Below are 20333 nucleotides of genomic sequence, written 5' to 3' on the forward strand. Positions count from 1 at the left end.
GATCCAAACCTGTAGAGATTCATGGTTTTGTGTCAAGCAGGGTGGTTCACTGAGAAGAGATCTATCCCAATTGCGTGTTCCTTGTGGTGGATTTTCCTGCCAACTTTCAACAAATTCTGTTACATCATCTGTCATTTTTCCTAAATGAGACACATACAGAGTCACACAGACACTTGGAAGAACAACAGCATTTATAAAACTTTTCCCAGGGAAACATCTCAATAATTAAAACACCACATTAAGCAGAGCACACCAAACCCTTCCTACAATTAAATGAATCAGCTGTTAGCCTGAAGACAATGTGGCCTTTTCAAGAAACAAAAATACTCTTAAAAAGGACTATAATAGGACAGCTTTAGAATGGCAGAAAGAAGTTTACTCGAGCAATTTGGCAAGGAAGGGCTTTAAGGGACCTTCAATGGAAGAGAGGAAATAAAAGATGTAATAAACTGTATAAACATAGGTTCGTGCTGTGACTTTGTACGAACCTCCTAACAGAGAGCCTAGAAACCCAAGAAAGATGAGGCATTCCTGGATCACTGCAAGGGTACAAAATGATTATATACATTAACAAGTAAAGGTGTGACTTTCACACAAATAGAAATGTCCATGCTAGCTTTAAACTAGCTAAGAAAGGTATTATCCATCATCAACATTGATTACTACTTGAATTACCCATGAACGCATATCTTGGGGAGCATGCCATATTTTGCTCCCCAAGATAATTGGATAAACCTAGTACGCAGTGTATTGACTTGTGCTACAATCACAGCTTTGTGACTGAGATATCCTGAGTAAGGTGAGAGGGTCAGAGGAAAGTCTCTGAAGGCAATGAGGACAATGAGCTATTGATCTTGGTATTAATTTAAGAATTTTGATTTAGTGAGCAAACTATTCAATCAGGGTAAGAACTGATATTAGTGCAGGGCTTTCTAAAATTGAGTGGCACACTTAAACAAGAGAGGAAACACCTACTACATATAGTATTCTAAGCTTTGAAGTAGTACTCCACAAAAATACCCAAATTTGAAAGAGGAGAAAAAGAGTTAAACAGCCCAGAGCAATGATTTCCAAAAGTTTTTATCACCTAACTTGAGATACATTTCTGTGGGCCTGATTTTTTCCCCTGGTTCTTTTTATTTTATAGAGGTCTTCACTCAGTATTTACTGAAAACCAAGACTCTTTGAAGTATCTGAAGTTGGTATCCAAGGATCACTGTTCACTTCTGAAAGTGCTTGTATAGTGAAGTGCCAGATCAAACAAGATATGGCAGTCTTCATTGATTTGATTCACTAACTAAACTATCAATTTATTTCCAACAGCAATACCGCAGGCTTCCACAGGCTCCTATATAAAATTGCTAAGAGAGCAGCGAACATTTAAAAGTAGATTTTACCTTTCAAGTCCTAGGAAACTGAAGTACAAATACCATCATAGGCAATGGAGCATTACAGCTTTTTGTCATGCTTCTTAAAGATCTTCCTCCCCAGAGCCCCATCTATACTGAAATTGGCCCTCTTCACTAACAGTATCATCTCCCAAAAGTATCCCAGAAGGATTTCCATGTCACATTTTCCATTTCAAAAGTTGTCCGTCTTATATTGAATTAGCATTACAATTAAAACTAAGCAAAGTAACATTTAGTTCACCTGAAAATAACTTGCATTAACACAAGAGGAAGTCACCATAAATTAAATACTCACCATAACTCGTTTCAAGGTCATCCTGCAGGATAGCATTATTGTTTCCACACAGTCCATGCGTTTTGCCCAGGTACTCTGGTGCCATTTTGATATACACTGCAGACATACCATCCCAAGCCAGAGTAAAAGCATACTGGTGCCTGACTAGGAAGTATCCAGCCAGCTTCTGGATGTGTAAGTTTCCAATAATATAGGGTAACTGTAGTCTGAGTAATGAGACCAAATCAAAAACAATTTTACATTAGAAAGTATCATTATTAGAAAGAAATTACTTGCTGATTTAATGACTTCCTCATACATCTGAAAACATCTTTTTTAGTGGAATTACTTGATATTTATACTGGTGAAGTTGTAAATAAAAGCAAAAATCAAAGTCAACAGTTATGCTTCTTAACACCACTCATTTAGATATCACATTTGTCAGAGACTACTCTGTAGTCGGGGAGTAATTATTACAGCTGTGGTCTGGATAGAGGGTTTTCTTAGGCTACCAACAAGCAAGTGATCTACTTTACATCTTTTATCAGATTGATATCACAGGGTTAGTTACAGCGTAACTACAGCATTAGAAACATGAGTGCAATTACCTAAATCCTTTATAGGTGACTTCACTGCTCATCTTTATCTGTTCGTCTCCAGAAAAGAACAAACTAATGGACCTTTTGCAGGAGTAAGGAGAAGAATAGCACTCAGGATCATTATTCACCTGTCAAATAAAATTACTAGCATTAAAGATTTTAATCAAACTCTTTGTAATCCATATTACACAACTAATACTCCCAATCCCTCTCTCAGCATGTGAGCAAGTAGTCTGGTCCCACTCTTCCCCCAAAACCCAAGTACAATTAGCACTTTTTAAAGCAGTCTTTTCACAGCAGCAGCAGGTTTTAGAAGTACATACATCAGTTTCCTTCCATCTAGTTACATTTTATGCTATAGTAACTGGTAGCCCACATTATATTAGAATTACATCTAAATTACATTCTAGAACCCCATATTATCTTCACAAGTTATTTTTAATCTCTAAATATTAATGCGTTATTAGAAAGCTCAACAACAGCTAAAAGGAAGGTACAAGTGCAGTCCCTTACCTGTATGGAAAAACTCTGTTCATCTAATTCAGTGTGTCTCACAAGCACATACGTGGATTTCCCAGGAAAATAATAATAGAGTCCATCAAAAGTTTCAAAATTATATTGACCCCATGTTCTGCATATATGATCTCTTTCAGCACCTGTATTATACACTAACAAAAGGAGGGTCACTTGAGAAGTACCACTGTTTTTCAGACTCAATCTGTAGTTGAGATATATGTATGTGGCATGCTATGAAGTATCACCACAGAAAAGAGGGAAAAATACTAGGGCATGAAGGAACCTTTAGGCAGAGGGTAGTCATTCTTGTAGATGTGAGAACTCAAGTACAATCCCAGAAACCCTGTTGGTTTTCCCTCTTTACACACCTGTCTGGCATCTTGGTCCAGTTGCATTAAATCGACTGCAGTTGCACAGCTCTCTGTAGGCACACTCACCTCCATTAAAACATGTGAACGACTCTGAGTGGAAAAAACAAGGTATGTTAAAAATAAATTGTGATAATTTTCATTCTTAAGACCCAGTTCTGTCACCATATGTAACTCCATGAATGACAGGAGATGCTGGTTTAACATGTAAATGTCCAGGAGGATCTCGGAGGCCTCTATAAACAGGAAACATACTGCAAAAGCTTCACCTCAAGAAATACAACAAGATGAAGTAAATCTATTGCTCATTTAGAGAGACCAAATCAAAATGGCCGTGATATCTGTTATTCTGACATGGGTTTAGTCCCCTAAGCAATGAATAGAGAAAGTGAACAAGTATTACACAGAAAAAAAGCACAGTGTCTATGTCCTTATATAAAGGACTGCTACAAATAACACTGTATGGGGAAGCTCAACCAGGATGAGAGCATACTAGTCTAGAAATACAGATGTTGACATTCCAGCTATAAATCTTTTAGCTGCCTGCCCAGCTTCCATCTTACAACTTTTAAGTAAAACAACAACAAACACTTTCCATAAAGACAGAGACCACTGCTCCTGTTTCTAATTTTATTAGAGACGAACTTTTAAGAAAGGAAAAACTTAATGCTTAAGTATAGTGAGCCTGCTGTAGAGAAAGCAAGCTCCCTAAATCACAATGACAGGTTTGGTGGAGGGAAAGGTGTTGGATTTTTTTTTTTTCACTTTTCGTTTACCCAGAAAAGTTCCCCATCAAAATCTGACAAAACAGTTTTCACAGTCTAAAGACAGACGTGCACAAGCAGAAACAAAGCTTCTTGCTACTAAGTTTAGACTTTGTGATTAAATGCTTTTCTAACAATTGTGAAATATTCACTTATTTTGCTAATATTTGATATTTTAATCTTTAAGTCTCTGTAGGAAAGCATTTTAATTTTAATAATTGAGTATTATGCAATCATAGTAATTTTTACATTTGGATTACAGAAACTGAGGTGTTTTCAAAAAGAAAAAATGCCAAGAAAAAAAAAAAAGGCCATGCTGAAAAGAACAAGGCAGGTAGACAAAGTAAAAGAAAACACTCCTTTGCCTAGCTAGTCCAAATACCTAGCTCCTTTCCCTGCCTGGACAGCATGAGTTCAATTTAAAAACTAATGCAAGCACCATGTAAAAAGGTCCCTACTTGTTCTGACTGAGCCATCTCATTTACATACTCACAGTGACCAATCTTGTCAAAAGCCTTATTCCTCATGTCAAGAGAGGCAGACATTGATGTCTTTCATCTTGAGCGTTGCGAGACCTGTGTAATCAGAGCTCAGGTCTCTGTTCTTTGCTTCTCTAAGATTATGCCCTATTGCCTGTCCAGTTACAATAACGCGCAATTAGACTGCAAGTCATGTTCCTCTTAGCTGCAGAGGAAGTTATCCCCCTTTTGATGTTTCGAGTTGAATGATTTCCCTTTAAGCGGCTCAAGTAACCTGCGTCAAGCCATGTTTATTCAGACTGCGCACACAGTCAACTGATCTGGGGACCCTTCTGTCACTGGGAAGGACCTCCCTTGCTCCCTTATAGAAAGGGAGGGTTAGTCAAATCTCAATTGGAACTCAAATGACTCGATAAGCATTTTCCTCTTCATGAAGTTCTCTTCTGTTTGTACATGTATGATTCTAAGAAAACGTGATTAACATAGCTCTTGTATTCACGTATATCCCTTTTTACACCACAGTAGTATCTTTCCTTACACTACATACACTCCCTTACACTCCCTCTGCGTGCAAAGATTAGTTATCCTTAACTAGGTGCAGAGAACAGTGTCAATTCAGATCACATTTAGTGTTCTTACTATTGCAAACAATGTGGCCCCCTTTAATCATTCAATTCTGCTCAATTAACACACAAATACTTCCTCAGGTATCCCAAAATAAACATCCTATAACAAAAGGTTCACTCTTGATCTTTTTCATTAAAGAAATATAAGCTCCCTAAATCAGCTAACCCATATGATCATATCACAAGTCGAGGTTCCTCCTAGGGACATGAAAAACATTGTAACACCTGCAGAAAGGGAATGAACATCAAGACAAAGTAAAGGTTAAAATTAGGAAAGGCTATGGAAGAATATTGTGTCCTTCGTTTACCTGAAAGTGACCTCTATTAAAAAGTCCTTAGCTCCTCTTTTTCTTTTGACATTAGGCCAGCTAAGTGCATTAGGTTGGAATCTGAAATTGAAAACTGGTGAGACTTTTCTAGCAGAAAGTGGTAGGCCTAAGTAACATGATTCAACTTGCATAAGTAATAATGTGATTTCTAACCAGTGACGCCATTACAACCAGCAAGTCACTCTGATACTATGACCATTGTCACCATGAAGCAACTTATCTGAAATTCCTTCTTTATTGAACAGGGTGAAGGCTTGGGATCATCTTATAACACAAGTCTAAATTCTTCTCTGCTCCTCTCATTGTTTAAATACTCTAACAATCTGGTAATTACCGAATAGGCTGCAACCCCACTCAATATATGGAAAGGGTTGTTTTAGTCTCTTGGGCACCTGGAACTCCATTTAGTTCATCTCCTTTCTTAATTCTTCAGTGTCGGGCAGTGAGAGCCTTCAGGTCAGAGCAGTAGCAGAACCTCACACCCATTATTTATCACAGCCTCTGGAAAAGTGAGTCTAGTCTAGCCTGTTTGCATTTCATTGCAAGTGTTTCATGGAGATCAGTCCAAGCTTCATTGAAGTGTTGCTCTCTCAAAAAAGATGCTTTAATAGCATCATGTAGACCTGACAAAAGGAAGTTCCAAAACTGTAGTTGAAATACAGCACAGTCCCACTCAACTCTGGCTGGCCTTTTAAATGTTTGTCACCTGGGCTCCAAGCACAAGTTCTGCCAATTTCACATGATAAAAGTTCAAAGGCATCTTGCATCTTCATCCAAATATGCATTTATTTCAAAATATTCTTATAGATGCAATATTTTGTGGGTTTGTATCTATGATATTGTGTCCACTTAGTTTATTATAATTTCTTACATTACTACTTCTTAGTAGTTACTACTTACCTGAGTACATTAATTATTATTTTTGTGAGTACTTACGATGTCACAGAATACCAGGTCAGAAGGCACCTCAAGGATCATCATCTAATCCAAATTTTCTCGGCAAAAGCTACTGAATTTATTTCAGTTGCAAATCAACCGTATTTCAGGGTTTGGTCACCCATGATTTATTCTTCAGATCTTCTAACATGTTTATTAAGAATAAAATTAGAAGAGATGAAAGTAATTTATATAGCATGAAGCCCTTCAGCATGAAGTGAGTACAGCCACTGAAGAACAGCTCTACGCTTGGAGCATAAAGATGTAACTGCAAAGAAAGCATGTATCTGTACCCCATATGAAAGTTAAGATACTAAATCAAAGAGACACCTAAATTAAAGCTTTTTCACAAAGTTAAAGCAAGCCAACACACTCAAGAACATGGCTGACTACTCAAATTACCATGCACATCAACTTTGAAATGCTTGATTCTTATTTAAACCATCACATCAATCCAGTTGCTGCAACCAAATTTTGACCTCGCTGTAATACACCATTATCATCAATACACTATTAATTCTTGAAGATTTGTGACTGATGTGGGCCTTCCTATGGATATTTTTCTGTAAAACATTAAACACTTCCTAGTGTTGGAATTCTGTATTTCGTTACTGTTTAAGAGACAGCATGAAAAATCTGTTTAATGCAAATCACTGAAGACAGGTTTCCTTTCAGGATATTCATTATTAGATTCACTTGGACAGAAAAGTTGAAGCATGAAAGATTAATTTAGAGATCCAAAAGTTATCAAGTTTTACTTCAGCTAGGTAGGCACAAGGTCCAGCCTGTTCCCTCAGTTCTGATGATTCTGCCTATTTACCAACTTCGGCCCAAACAGTTTCAGAGCTCCAGAGAATCACTTGCAGAAATAGACAAAGACTTTATAGTTTTCAGGATTCTTTAACAGATGGCACATTTTAAAATCTTTATGTGAGTGTATAAGAGGTCTGTCTGAAGGTTATCAAACTACTAAAAAGACCAGTATTTTAAAAATCAGAAAATTTTATTTTTAAATAGAAAAGTGAAAAAACAAAGCAGTTGGGGATAAGAATTTGCAAGAAACTTCAACTAGAACCTATAGCCATGCATAAAAGAGTAGTAAGTATGCTTAAAATTGAATATTTAAGCTTTTGCTGTCAACATTCTTTAAAGTCTGTCTTTTGTAACTCTGCGTAATTTCCATTGCCCACTTTCTCTAGAAGCCTTCAGGTGCCCTTTGGCTATGGGTAAACTAAGAAAGCTAATATTTCTTGCATTATCTTTTATCCTTCATAGTCTTTGAAAACATCTGCCTGTAATGGCACAAGTTTTATGGGGCATACAGGCTTCAACAGCACGCAATACAGCCTCGAAACAAGGACAAAGACCTCATTACACCAGGATGCAAAATTTTCCTTTTTAAGACTGAGGCAAATGAGTAGGATGTAATTTTAATCCTCCAATACTAAGAGCCTTCCATTTGGCTGCAGATTTTCTGCTCTGGTGCACCTCTTTGAAATCAGCACACTTATTGTAAGGGACAAGTATCTTCTATAGTAACAGTGACTTTAAACATTAAAGTCTTATGCTTGCTACAGCATTTCAACACATGAAAACTTGAACTGTTTCACCTGTTAAGTTTCAAACTACTGCTGAAAATTCTGATTTACAGAAACAATTCGGTTTGCCTGTCCCAGGTTCCTCTTATGCTTTAGGCTCTGGAGTTTTTTTGTTTGTTTTGCTTGGTTTTGTTGGCTTTTGTTTGTTTGTTTTTTTAACTTTGCATGAAAAACAGATTTGTGTGGAAGGAAGTTACAAGTTAACAGCTATGTAAACTACATGTTAACTGCTGTCAGTTACCCTGATAGCTATTTCAAAACGTTTACAAGAGCCATTTGGGTTCAACAAACTAACACAAGAATTTATCTCTTGGCCTTTACCTCTGCTATACCAAAATTTTTGTTCCTTTGACATAAGGCATTACATTGCTTTCTAAACTGCTTTTGGTTGACTAACACAACACAAAGGTAAAGAGATTTATTACACAATAAATCACCACCTATCACACAAAAAACCCCACATAAAACATGGTGGGTTATCTATATTGACAGTTATAGGAAGGAAGAAAAAAAGTTATTGCAACAAGAATTGACTATAATAGGATGAAATATAAGTCCATTATAATCACAGTTTTATAAGTATGTCAGAATAGATTTTCATAGAGACATCACTAAACTAGAGAAAGAAGATGACAAACTAAAAAAAAAAAAAAAAACCACACCACCCCACACACAAAACCACCACCACTTTACTATTTCATATATCTCCAGATTAGTGGAAATTCCAGTCCATGGACAGAGCTATAGCAGCTTGCAACTCTATTCAAATAAGAAGGGACAAAACAAAACTATTGTTCTTAACATTTAGAGCGTGTTACCGAAACTCTTGCACAAAGCAGATCAGGTTGTTCTTTTGTTTTGCTTTTTATGTCTTTCGTGCACAGACAAAAATGGATTCCATTTCCCACACAGTTTACTGGAATTTCAAAAAGAAGCTTCCAAGAGTAGGTATTCCACAGTTCAAAGAATTTAATAATCCTGATTTTCTTTTCCTTCAAGTATGGACAACCATCAATAATTTTTAAAGAATGTCTCCAACAACATTGTCTTGCCAGTGCAAGTACATCAGAAATGGAAAATCCTTATGAAATATTTTTGCCCCATAGAAACAGGCATTAGAAAGAAAACAGGAAGTCTGTCCTACTACATCTGCAGAGGGCAAAGAAACCTAGCTCTTGCCATCTTAACTACACTCCCCTTTAAAAGTTTAGACATGTGATGGGTAGGCTTGTTACCCATTTCATTCTCCTTCCTTCTAGATTTGTTCCTGCCTTTCTTAAATATTAGGCCTACTTAATAAGCAATAAACTTACACATAAACCATTTGTAAGAGTCTTGTCAAGGCTTTATGTGCAAGTTTATTATTGCACACTTGAACAGTAGCACAATTCATCTTAAAGGTCTTTTTTCCAGCTGGTTGCTCTGAAGCAGAACATGAAATCCACTAGTTCCATTAAAGTAATTTTCATTTGGCAAAAAAATAAACCCAGGGAACCAAACAATAATTATGGCAACAAACTTCTCAGCATGATTTGCACATCCTCTCTTTGGAAGCCACTTTATTTGGTTAAAAAAAAAAAAAGCTAAGAAAAGAACTACTTCTTGGTCAATAAGGTGATGCAACTCCCAAAAGCAGGAGTTTTACTGGTATAGCCTAATATACTTGTAGAACAATTTTATCATACACAATAAATTTATGATATTTTTCATATACTGGAAAGGTTAATAGGCAATAGCTTTTATTTGAGTAATATTATGCTTCTCTAGACCCTTCTATTATTCCTCCACATTCAGCTACACACTCCTCAAAAGCTTCTGAAAACAGAATGTATTAACCAAAGAAATTAAAAGCTTTTGGAGATAACACAACCCTAATCACAATTGATCAGAGTCCAGTCCACACACCAGTCTTCCATTTTGTGCTATAAAACCAGGGGATGCTACTATTCACTGCTAGGTAGACCCCACATACAATGCAACCAATCAGGCTGACCGATGAGAAACAAGATGTTTTGCAACACTAACTAAAATTACTCTGAATTTCACTTTGCCTCATGTTTCTCCTTTGCACAAGACAAGCATGACACAGGCTCTACAGAAGAGCTAATACACAGGATCTTTATCCTTGAGTAAAGAGATTTAAGCCTGTGCACTTCACTGCCGAAAATAAGATGAACCAAAAAAGCCAAGATGCAAATTCCTCAAGCAAATGCCCACCACTGCAAGCTGGTAGCTACGAGTACCTTAACCTGCTAACCCATAGATTACACACACAAAAGCATCCATAGATTACCTCAGCAGAAAAATAACAAACAAGAAACCTTCAAGCACAGAAGTGATACAGCACAGGTAATTTAATGGCATCTAGACAGCAATCCGCATTTTTAGGTATATCACTACAAAAGCATAGTTGCCTGCTGAAAGCTCTTGGTAGAAAAACTGCAGTTATAAACAGTCTTTCAAATGACCAAACCAAAACCAGGTATAAACTTAAAGCTAGGTCAAGCCCCATGATAAATTGTCATATTCCTGTAGTCATTTGAGCCCAACTAAGGTAGAGCCCCCCTATCCTGAAGGCCTGTATTAGCTATTTTATGTTTTTTCTTCATAAAAATAATTAAATGATGCAGAATGTAAAGGACAACTGAAGTTATTTCATGTAGAAACATAAATAACTTACTGGATGGTCCACATTTCATATTGTGAAGTCTCCTGTTCCGAGATAAGGGCATTGTAGTAGATGAAACATTATAAACTGCCATTCCAGACTCCTTTCAGAAAGAAGAAAGAAAGCAGCAGCTATAACCAAAACACTTAAAAAAAAAATTTTCTTCACAGTCTACCAGTAAATTTACCATTTTCAGTAAGCTCACTGCTTCATATCGGCTTACTAAAAAATTATCAAAAACCACCATTGTAAAGTAAAAAGTACAGTCACTCTACTCAAGATTCCATTAAAGGACCAGAGTACATTATGCCCAAAGACAGCAGGCAGATTTTAAGCCAGTTAAAACCAAATGCCTAAAACTGCACATCCAAACACTGTCCTCTGCACCCTTCTCCATACTCCTTTTACTCTTAGTTACAGCCTCTGTACTATCACATGTATTTAACATAGTTCTCAGCACAAGCATTCTGCTGTTTTGGAAATTTTTATCACTCAGTTATTTAAAATCATTTTCAAGTTTATGTATGCATAAATCACTAAATATCATAATAATTAACAAAATGTCTTGTAAGGTCCTAAATTTACATTATTTTCCAAGAACCTGACCCAAACCACAGCAAAATCAACAGTTTTTGTTTTGTTTTCAAAGCATTTCATACCATATTCTCCTTCATCTTTTCTTGTTCTAACATTCAAAAAATACATGATGACAGACAAAAGCTTTTGTCTCTTGTGTTTCCTTTCTCATAAGCACTTTCACCTTCAACAGTCAGCAGCAAAGTATCTTGAGTTTTCTTGCATGAATTCTCAACATTGGTAAATGAAGCTTCCTTTTTTCTCCAATAAATTGCCCTTTGGAACTCCAGCGTTTCTAGTCTATTAGACTTAGTAATAATTTTTATAAATTGTTATGTCATGATACTTTGACTCCCTGGCTCATTCTTGCCATATTAATCTATTAATCCAACTTCTACTTCATTCCTCCATCTCTCTATGATACCAGCAACATCACAATCTCTCCACTCTCTTTCCAAACTCAAATTATTTATAGTGGCATCTGTATCACTTCTGAATCATAAATATATGGAGTCTCATCAGAATACCATGACAAGAACTCACATCAATACTTTGGGGGGAGAAGTGGGAAGAACCCACAGGTTAGTTGTTAACAGCTTAAAAGTCAGTCATCATAACTAGTCATCTGACAGCTTCCAGGTAAATTGAAGGGACAACATTCTTTCACACCATTTTACCAAAGTATGGTGCATAGTTTAGGTGCGATGTGTAAGCATACAAGTTCCTTCCCATCTTCTTTCAAGTGCAAAGTTTTAGCACTTTACTAAAATTTTATGACCTTCTCTACCCCGTTTACAGAGAAGTGGGACTAGGTACAAACCCAGGTATTTCTACAAAGAGGTACTATAGATAGGATATTGGAAATTGCTCTTTAAGATGAAGCTTGGAATAGTCAGGTTCAAGGAAACTTGAGAACAAAGACAACCCATCTTAAAGGGAACGTTTTAATGACAGAAAGATACAGGACAGCACCTGAGCATGTATAACTTGTTTAAGATATCTCACAACTTTTCTTTGAGAGGAAACAATATCCAAGACAATTTATGTATTACTCAGAAAATGATTTCCATACTAGCTCTTGTAAAAAATATGCTTTAAGGGAATAGTATAATTCATGGCTTTAGTCTGCCCCAAACCATCAGTCCTGTAAAATGTGCTATCATGCAGAAGTGAAAGCAGTATCAACACTTATTTATAAAGATGCCTTAAAGAGTTCTTCAAAACTTAAATACATTTCCTAAAAAAAAAAAAAAAAGCAATACATCAAATCACAAAAGACAAAAGCCAATTCAGCCTATGTAATCTACTTGAGAAAACAGAAGAGCACAGCTGATTAGCCAAGTTACAAAAGTCCATTGATATTTTGTCATGACATGGTTTCATTGTCATGCTCATGACAGGTAGAAGTACACCTCCTAATTAGTACGCCTTTGTTAAAACTATATTGCTCACCTTCTCTATAAACTGTCTTTGCTCTAGAATTGCCTACATCTAGGGTAACACCTTTCTCAATTTAATATTAACTTTTTGATCCTCAGAAGCCACTGACTTAGGACAGTAAGTTTTTCCTTATTAAAGATGTATCTAATTACATTTACCTAGTTTACTTAATACAGTAACACAAATGTTAGTCATTTATTGTTTTTTCACCTCATGAAGAGCAGTAGCTATAACAAGATCAGTATCTGTTAATGAACAGTATTAGCTACAATGTATGTCTACAACAATACAAATAACTGTGCAAAATATTTCCAAAATAACATAAAAAACCAGAACCAGCTATGTCTACATAATTTTACCTAAGGACTTGGTTAGATTTATTTCATCTAATTTTCATGCTCTAGAGTTTTATCATTCATATTTCTCAGTCCTGTGCACAATTCTGCAAAGTATTTTTAAAACAGCAGATGCTTTCTGTGTTCTAAATACATATTTAGACATTTGACTGAAAACCAATGTCATTAACTAAATCTTCATGGACATAAAATTCTGCTGAAGGCTTAACCACAATCACTTAGTGTTGCTTCACCTCTTCCTCATGAAGCAGCTTACTAAAAGTAAGAACATGTAAAAATGCATTATTGTCGCGTTTAGACAGTTAAAATGGCTAGAGCAACTACTCTTCAGGTTCTTACCTTCTTAAAACTAATATTGATTACTTTTTCTTTCTCCTAAGCATATTTCCTACTGAAGATTTCTGCTCAGGGGGCTAGCACAAAAGGAAATAGTCTATTACTGTATCTTTAATTCTTGGGGAGGGGGGACCTCAAGCCACAAGCATTTGCTCATATTGGTGGTTGATTTTGTTACCTGTTTGCAGTTATGTGGCACATTTTTCTCTTCTCAGAGCTCCTCCCAGAAAGAACAGGGAGCAAGCAGAAAGAAAGGTAACTCCTCTGCAGAGCCAAAAACAAGGGCTACAAATCAAACTCCTTTTCCCACCCTCAAACAAGGGAGTGGGAACCACACACCCTAATTACATTTCAGCAACATGCCATGAATGATATGGTCAGGTTGCCACGATAAACCACATCCAAAAACCCATATTGAGTTGTAGTGATCCGATACTGCCAGCTCGTTTACTTCCACCGGGAAGTGAAAAGGCTCCCACAAAGCGATTATTGCTGGATGAGCCAGACCAGACCACAGCTTTCCTTGGAGCAAGGGTGCTTCATACTACATGTAACTTTCTGAACGAGCTGAAGCTCTAGCTACTGTCTTCCCTCACTGTTTAAATGCTTTAAGCCCCGAGCTTCCTTTCGTTCATGACTGACATGTGTTACGGCCAGGATCAAATACGCTCTCAACGCTGTTTGAAGGGCAAGTCCTGAAGAATCACAAAGGGTAGGACCGCCATCAAAACCACTGACGGTATCATGGCAATATACTGATATATTCAGGTGAGATATGAGGAACGTTATCCTGGTGACAACCGGAACACCTGTCCCTCAGGCCGCCACTGCCAACCAACCCCTTCCGTGGCGACGCAGGGCGGGAAAGCCGGGCACCATCCTGGGCCACCAGCGACGGCACCGCCTCGCCTCCTCAGCTCTGGTTCGAGGCAACTGACGGCGGGAAGAGGCTGCTCTCCTGGTAGTGGACTCCTCAAAGGAAAAACGCAGCTCCCTGCGGCCTTGTCTCCACCGAGGAGCCGCCGCAGCTCCCGCCCGCCGCCCCTCACAGCGCCCGGCCCGCGTCCCCTACCTGCGTCGCCGCGGCGAGGCTGCCCCCTCTCCGAGGTCCCGCGGTGCTGCCTCGGCTGCGGGCAGGAGAGCAAAGCTGGGTTTACTCGGCCCAGGCAGCCCACCCCGCCCGACCCGCCCCAGGGGCTGCCGGCCGCGCGCGGCGCCGGGGAGAGAGGACGCCGCTGCGCTCCGGGTGGTTCTTACCTGGGGAGCGGTAAGTCCCCGCCAACAGGGAACTGAGCCCGGGCGCCCCACGGAGACAGAGCTGGAAGGCAAAGGTACCCGGTCAGCGATGGCCAGGACCACCCTCTCCTCCCTCCCGTCCCCGCGCCCGGCCCGGCGGGAGGCTCACCCGGCGGCAGCCAGGCGCACAGCAGCGCCCCTAAGAGGAGCCGGGCCTCCATACGGGCTGGCGGGCGGCAGTGGCGGCTTCCCACGGAGCTGCGGCCCTCAACGCCTGCCGCTACCTGCGTCCCGGGCTCATCCCGCCCTCCCGGGCGGGGCGGCCGGGGGGTTTATCAGCCGCCCGCCCTCCGCCCCCGGCTCTCCCCTAAGCACCCACCCCGGACACCGCCCCCTCGCCCCACAACGGTGCTCCCGGGCCGGCCGCTGCCCAAGCAGCCGACCGGCTCCGGTCCTGCTAAGGCTTCTCCCTGACTCCCCGTGCCGGGTGCTGGCTGCTCCGGCTCCTCAAGTTTATTTACGCTTTCCCGCCCTTTTGGAGTTTAGGAAATGATTTAGTTTAGCAGGAGCTGAGACCCCCGCGGTGGGGTGCGGTGTGAGGCTGCGCCCCAGCTCTAGCGCGAAGGACCCCGGGGTTACTTTGCTTTCGCTCCTGGGAATGTCGCACGACTGGGAACTGTCAGCCTAGGCAGAGCTGCTTGCTTGTGCTGGGGGGCAGCGACCCTTGTCCGTGCTTATCACGGAGCGTTGGCCCCGAATCGCTGAAACAGGTGTCAGAACTTGAGTAACGAAAGGCACGAGTAAGACACGAACTGCGTGCAGCAGGCATCTTATGTGTATGGATTATGTCCATAGGTTCTGACAACTTTTTGTTACTATAAATTAACACTCTTGAATTTGGAGCTCTTTGTGGATGCTTTTCTAGGTTTATTTTTCTTTTTTCTTTGTCATTAAATTTGCTGTCTGTTTTACCTTTCTTACATTATTTTTCTTCCCTTTTCTCTCTCCTCTTCCCATTGCTGTTACCTTTTTTTTGTTCTTTTCCCTTTCCCATCTGCTGCTGCCTCTCCCCCCATCATTCTTCAGGTTTGCATATCTTATAACAGAAGCTTTAGAAGCTGCCCGTGCCAGGTGAGAAACTGTCTCAGATGAAAAGGGGCCTTTTCTGACTGCTTTGGGAAGTCTGTTAACAGTAAGTCATTAAAAAGATCTCTTTTCTGCCTTTGTAATTTGTCCCTGTGGATTGTGTTTCTTGCTGCAACAAGTGTTTCATTTCTAATGAAATGATGGAAAACCAGTGATGTTTTCACCGAGAATTCTGTTCTGTCCTATAAATGTTGGAGGGAGAATGTGTATGAGAGAAAAGAAAGTGAGACAGAAAAGACATTCTTTTACTTTAGTACAGCCTTTTCCCAAAAACCCCAAACATATTTAGAACTATGTGCTAGCCTCAGTCTGTAGCAGAGTCCTTCTACTCTGAGTGCACCATGCACTTGTCTTAGGTGCATTTTCTCTGATCCAGATTACATTAGTGGAAGTAGAGAAAGTAGACCAAAAGCAACAGGAGTCAGTTTACACAACACACATTTTAATGTATTGCTTGCTTACTAACTGGGCTGCCCACTTAATTCATTTTCCCTTAATGCCACAAGTAGCAAACTTGAAACTGGTTTAAAGCTAATTTAGATGAAATTTGATTTCTTACTGTGAAATATTTCATTATCCATAAACAATAAACAGTCATAATTGTACCATCTTTAAAATTGACATATTTGAAGTAATGGAAACTTCAGAACAATCTCAAATTTTCTGTTCATCAACCTTCCAGTTTTGGAGCATGGGATAGTTTTGTGGGTTTGTTTGCTTTGTATTTATGCACAGGAATTCATGTAACAGAGCAGACTAACAGTCCACCGAGTTTGTTTTCCTTTCTGTGATGTGTCCTTTACCTGATGATTCAGAGCAGTTTTCACATCACCAAATTAAGTTAACTCCACAAGATTTTCCTACATGGAGGAGTTTCTGTCTCCTGGAAAATTTATCTGTACAATAAAGTCACTTTTTTTCAAATGTACATAACTTTCAGCTTGTAAACAATCTCTTCCCATAAAGTCTTCTAGGAGCGGTTGATAGATATCAATGACTGTTATAGCCTATATGTAAGTTTAAAGGCAACTTACATGGTATCTTATGTCCTTTAAATTTCATTTATCTCTTTCCATCTCTTTTCAAATATAAGACAATTTTGGTTTGCATATGCAGGGAAGAAATTCTATAGCTGTGTGTCTAATGCTTGCATAGGATAGCTTTTCAATATTGTGTGGTACTGGAACTTAGGTAGAAGACAAATGATTTGTGTGCTAGTAGTTGCATTTCTAAGAGAAAATTGTTTTCTGAAAACAGTTTTTGTATTTGTTTGTACACAGGCTTAAAATGCATTCTTCTCTTATTCCTGACACCTGATATGAGAAATGGGTAGTGTATATCCCATTGAATTGTTCCGATACAGCAGAGCCATCTTCTGCAACAGGTAAAAGCAATTTCTAAAGGAGCTGGTGTAGCTTACAAAGGTTACCAAACAGAAATAATAAAACAGATTCCAGTTTGTATTTGGCAGTATGGAATTTTTTTTTTTATCATGCCTTATATATATTCATACAAGCTTCCACTCTGTTGCAAGGAGAAGCAGTGTGCTTACCTGTACTTACCTAAACCCTGTTCTCTCTGGAGTTCTGTGGGTAAAGCTGATTCTGCAGGGCAACTAAGGGACATAGGTTAGCAGGTCTCCTCCACTTGCTTCCAGCCTTGATTGTAGAAGTCTTTATTATCATGTAATGTAGTAGGGAAAGTGGGAGAAGAACCAGCCCAAGAGAAAATAATGTAAAAGAAATTAGTCTGAAATTGGCTCCTTTTCAGGTACTCTGAGCTTGATATTTACGCAGTTATTTACAGTAGGCATGTCAGAAGCCACATTCAAAAGCAACAATATTCTGTGAGTGGGGAAGGCTGGTGGAAATCAGTCTTAGTGATATATCACCCTGTTTACCTGAAAATAAAAAAAAATGATATTATTTGCAGTAGAGCAATTTATTGAAGCAAATTCTCCTCCTCCCCCCCTTGCTGTTAGCATGCTTTAAATGTCACATCTTTGTGCTTTTCTTAAATAGTATGGCTAGTGACGTACATGCCTACAAATGCAAAAGAGAAGTTTGGATGTGAGCTCTGTGCCATATGAGAAGCGCTAGCTGGAAAAATCAGCCCGGGGAAAAGGCCAGGTAATACACTGGGTCGGAGGGGTGTGTTTCTTTTACTTTTTCTTTCTCTTTTTGCTTTGGCCTTAAACAACCAAAGCCCGGGGTCGCAGGGAGGTTATTGCTCGTACCGCGAAAGCGGCGGCGGCGACGGAGAACGGGGGCCGCGGGTGCCGTAGGTGGCGGCGGGCGAGAGCGACGGGCGCGCCTCCCACCGCCCCGGGGCGCGGCCTCTCCGGCGCAGCCGCTCCGCGCAGCGCCCGCACCCCGCGCAGCGCCCGCACCCCGCGCAGCATGGAGCGCCGGGTGGCCCGTGAGTTCCGACACAAGGTAAGAGCAGCGGGGCTCCACGGGCACCCGGGGTCGCCTCAGCGGGCGAGCGCAGGCGGTGGGCAGAGGTGCTCCCCCGCGGGCTGGAGGGAGGCGAAGCTGCCGGCTGGGGCAGGGCTGCGGGCGCCGGGAAGGCCTGGGACGTGCTGCCGGCCCTGCCCGAAGGCTGCCTGTATCCCAGAGCGAGCGACGGGGAAGGGAGAAGCCCGGGGAACTTGGCAGTGCACTGCCAATGGCGCTGAAAAGCCGGTGGCAGAGTCCTGTGAGAGGGCGGTTGTAAAACTTCAAACCCTTAAAAAGGAAGGGAGAGAAGAGGAAGAACATTCCTCAGTGCATGGGCTCTTTCAGGACTTGATACAATTAACTTTATTTTAATAGCGCGTAAAAAATGTTGTAGCCAGTCCAGTTCAGGGAAGGCAAAAGTGCAGGTGCTGAAGTCCAGGCCCAGGCAGTTCACATCCGCAGTCCTGGGCGCTGCCAGAGCTGCTCAGAAGACTTCAGTTCCACCTTAACATGGACAAGTGCGGTTGTGCATGTGCAGTCATGTGCAAGTACACTTGATACATGGAGCGACTCAGTCTGCCCGGCACCTCGTTTTGTCATTTACCCAGTTAAATAAGTGTTCAGCAGAGTTCTAAATTGTATGAACAATGTAAGCCCTCTTTAAGGAAAGGAAGGAGGAAATGTTTTACACATCTAAATGATGTTTTTCCATATCTATTTAAGACTCTCTCAGACTGAAGTTTTTGGTGCTGTTTTGTGGTCCTTTGGGGTTTTTGTGGGGGAGATTGAAGAAACTCATTCCCTAGCTGACCAAAAACACCCAACCAAAGTAGTGTAATGTTGTGGTTTATAGAAGCATCACCTGGTAATAAAGCCATGAACTAAAGAATTGTTATAATGAAGTAGAAGGGCTGCAAAAAAACCTCCTACGTAACAAACTGAAGTTCAAAAACATTAAGGACCTGGATACTGCATAGTGATGACTGTAGCTATCTAGCAAGTTGTTTCTGCTTGCTGCCTATTACTGTATAACTTGACAGTGGATTGTGCAACATATCTATAAAGACTCTGGTTTCTAGGCGGATGGTTACTGTCTTGAACTTTAAACCTTTTCCCTTTCATTGCTACTGTAATTCATAAATCATGCTAGTCCCACCCCAGTGACGTAAGATGTATTGTCAGTGTTGGTTCAAATAAGTAGGATGCATGTCTGAGTGAAAACTTTATCTGAGTAAAAGGATACTGGAATAGGTCTTTAAATTATTTTGTATCATCCTGCTTCTAGTGGCTTCTGTGGCAATTTTAATGTCTTGGATACTTACTTTTTCTGTGTTAAAATGGTGAAAATGCTGAGCCACAGGATCTGAGTTTTCTCAATTTTTTGCCACTTTCATTTTATTTTTTTTCTTAGTAATTTTAATCAGTTCTCCCTATCAACCAAGCAGCAATACAAAATATATAATATATGCAAATATATTGGCCAGTTCTTCCATTTCCCTCAATAGTTTTTCAAAGGCTGTGTAACTTAAATAGAACTTAATATTATTCTTCAAAAGCTGAGAGATTGAGCTTATGCTACAGTAGTGCATTACTGTAATCTGAACTTTTTCCACACCAAAAAGTGCTTTTTTTCCTCACAACTTCTATTTTACTGAATGAACTTATATAGACTTGTTGCCAGTTTTTAGTTTTTGTAGGTAGGTGCAGTTTTTGTGATGACTCCTTATTAATTTCTATGAAAAACAGTGCAATTTATATAGTGAGACACAGAGCATAAGCAACTCTTTATTTGTGTTCTAGGATTGTAACTTGTACAACTACTATGAAGATACCCTTAAATAATCACATAAAGGTTGAGGTTGGAAGCGACCTCTGGAGGTTGTCTGCTCCAACCCCCCTGCTCAAACAGGGCCAGCTAGAGCAGGTTGCCCAGGATTCTGTCCAGATGTTTTTTTTAAATATTCTTGGTTTAAAAGCTGTGAAATCATCTATACCATACCTCCACAGTTATTTTCTCAATAATTAGATACTAAAATAATCCTTTGATCCAAGTTACACCATGTCACCACTGATTTTATTTATTTTTTCTTTTGCTTTCTGTGAGGACATGATATTTCAGGATTTATGAAATTAGACTCAGTTTTTAGAAGCTGATGATAAGCCTAGGTAAAGTGTATGTTTAAAGTAAGACTGTCCCAAGGAGTTAATGAATTAGGAAAATGGTAAGAGATGCAGGTGG

At 39.8% G+C, this 20333-nt stretch overlaps 2 protein-coding genes across 2 annotated transcripts in view; one reads left to right on the plus strand and one right to left on the minus strand.

The window, feature by feature from the left end:
* Positions 1–14731, minus strand: part of OTOG (otogelin) — a 107378-nt gene extending 92647 nt beyond the window's left edge. The window contains exons 1-9 of the mRNA XM_074148509.1: positions 14680–14731; positions 14532–14592; positions 14347–14401; positions 10579–10669; positions 3167–3259; positions 2796–2950; positions 2292–2410; positions 1705–1910; positions 10–140 (exon numbers count right to left, since the gene is read on the minus strand). Of these exons, the coding sequence (XP_074004610.1) occupies positions 10–140; positions 1705–1910; positions 2292–2410; positions 2796–2950; positions 3167–3259; positions 10579–10669; positions 14347–14401; positions 14532–14592; positions 14680–14731 (963 nt within the window). The remainder of the gene's footprint in view (positions 1–9; positions 141–1704; positions 1911–2291; positions 2411–2795; positions 2951–3166; positions 3260–10578; positions 10670–14346; positions 14402–14531; positions 14593–14679) is intronic.
* Positions 14732–18055: 3324 nt separating this feature from the next.
* Positions 18056–20333, plus strand: part of USH1C (USH1 protein network component harmonin) — a 50499-nt gene continuing 48221 nt past the window's right edge. The window contains exon 1 of the mRNA XM_074148747.1: positions 18056–18091. Coding sequence (XP_074004848.1) covers positions 18056–18091 — 36 coding nt within the window. The remainder of the gene's footprint in view (positions 18092–20333) is intronic.

Source organism: Numenius arquata, chromosome 6, assembly GCF_964106895.1.
Source record: "Numenius arquata chromosome 6, bNumArq3.hap1.1, whole genome shotgun sequence".
NCBI lineage: Eukaryota > Metazoa > Chordata > Aves > Charadriiformes > Scolopacidae > Numenius > Numenius arquata.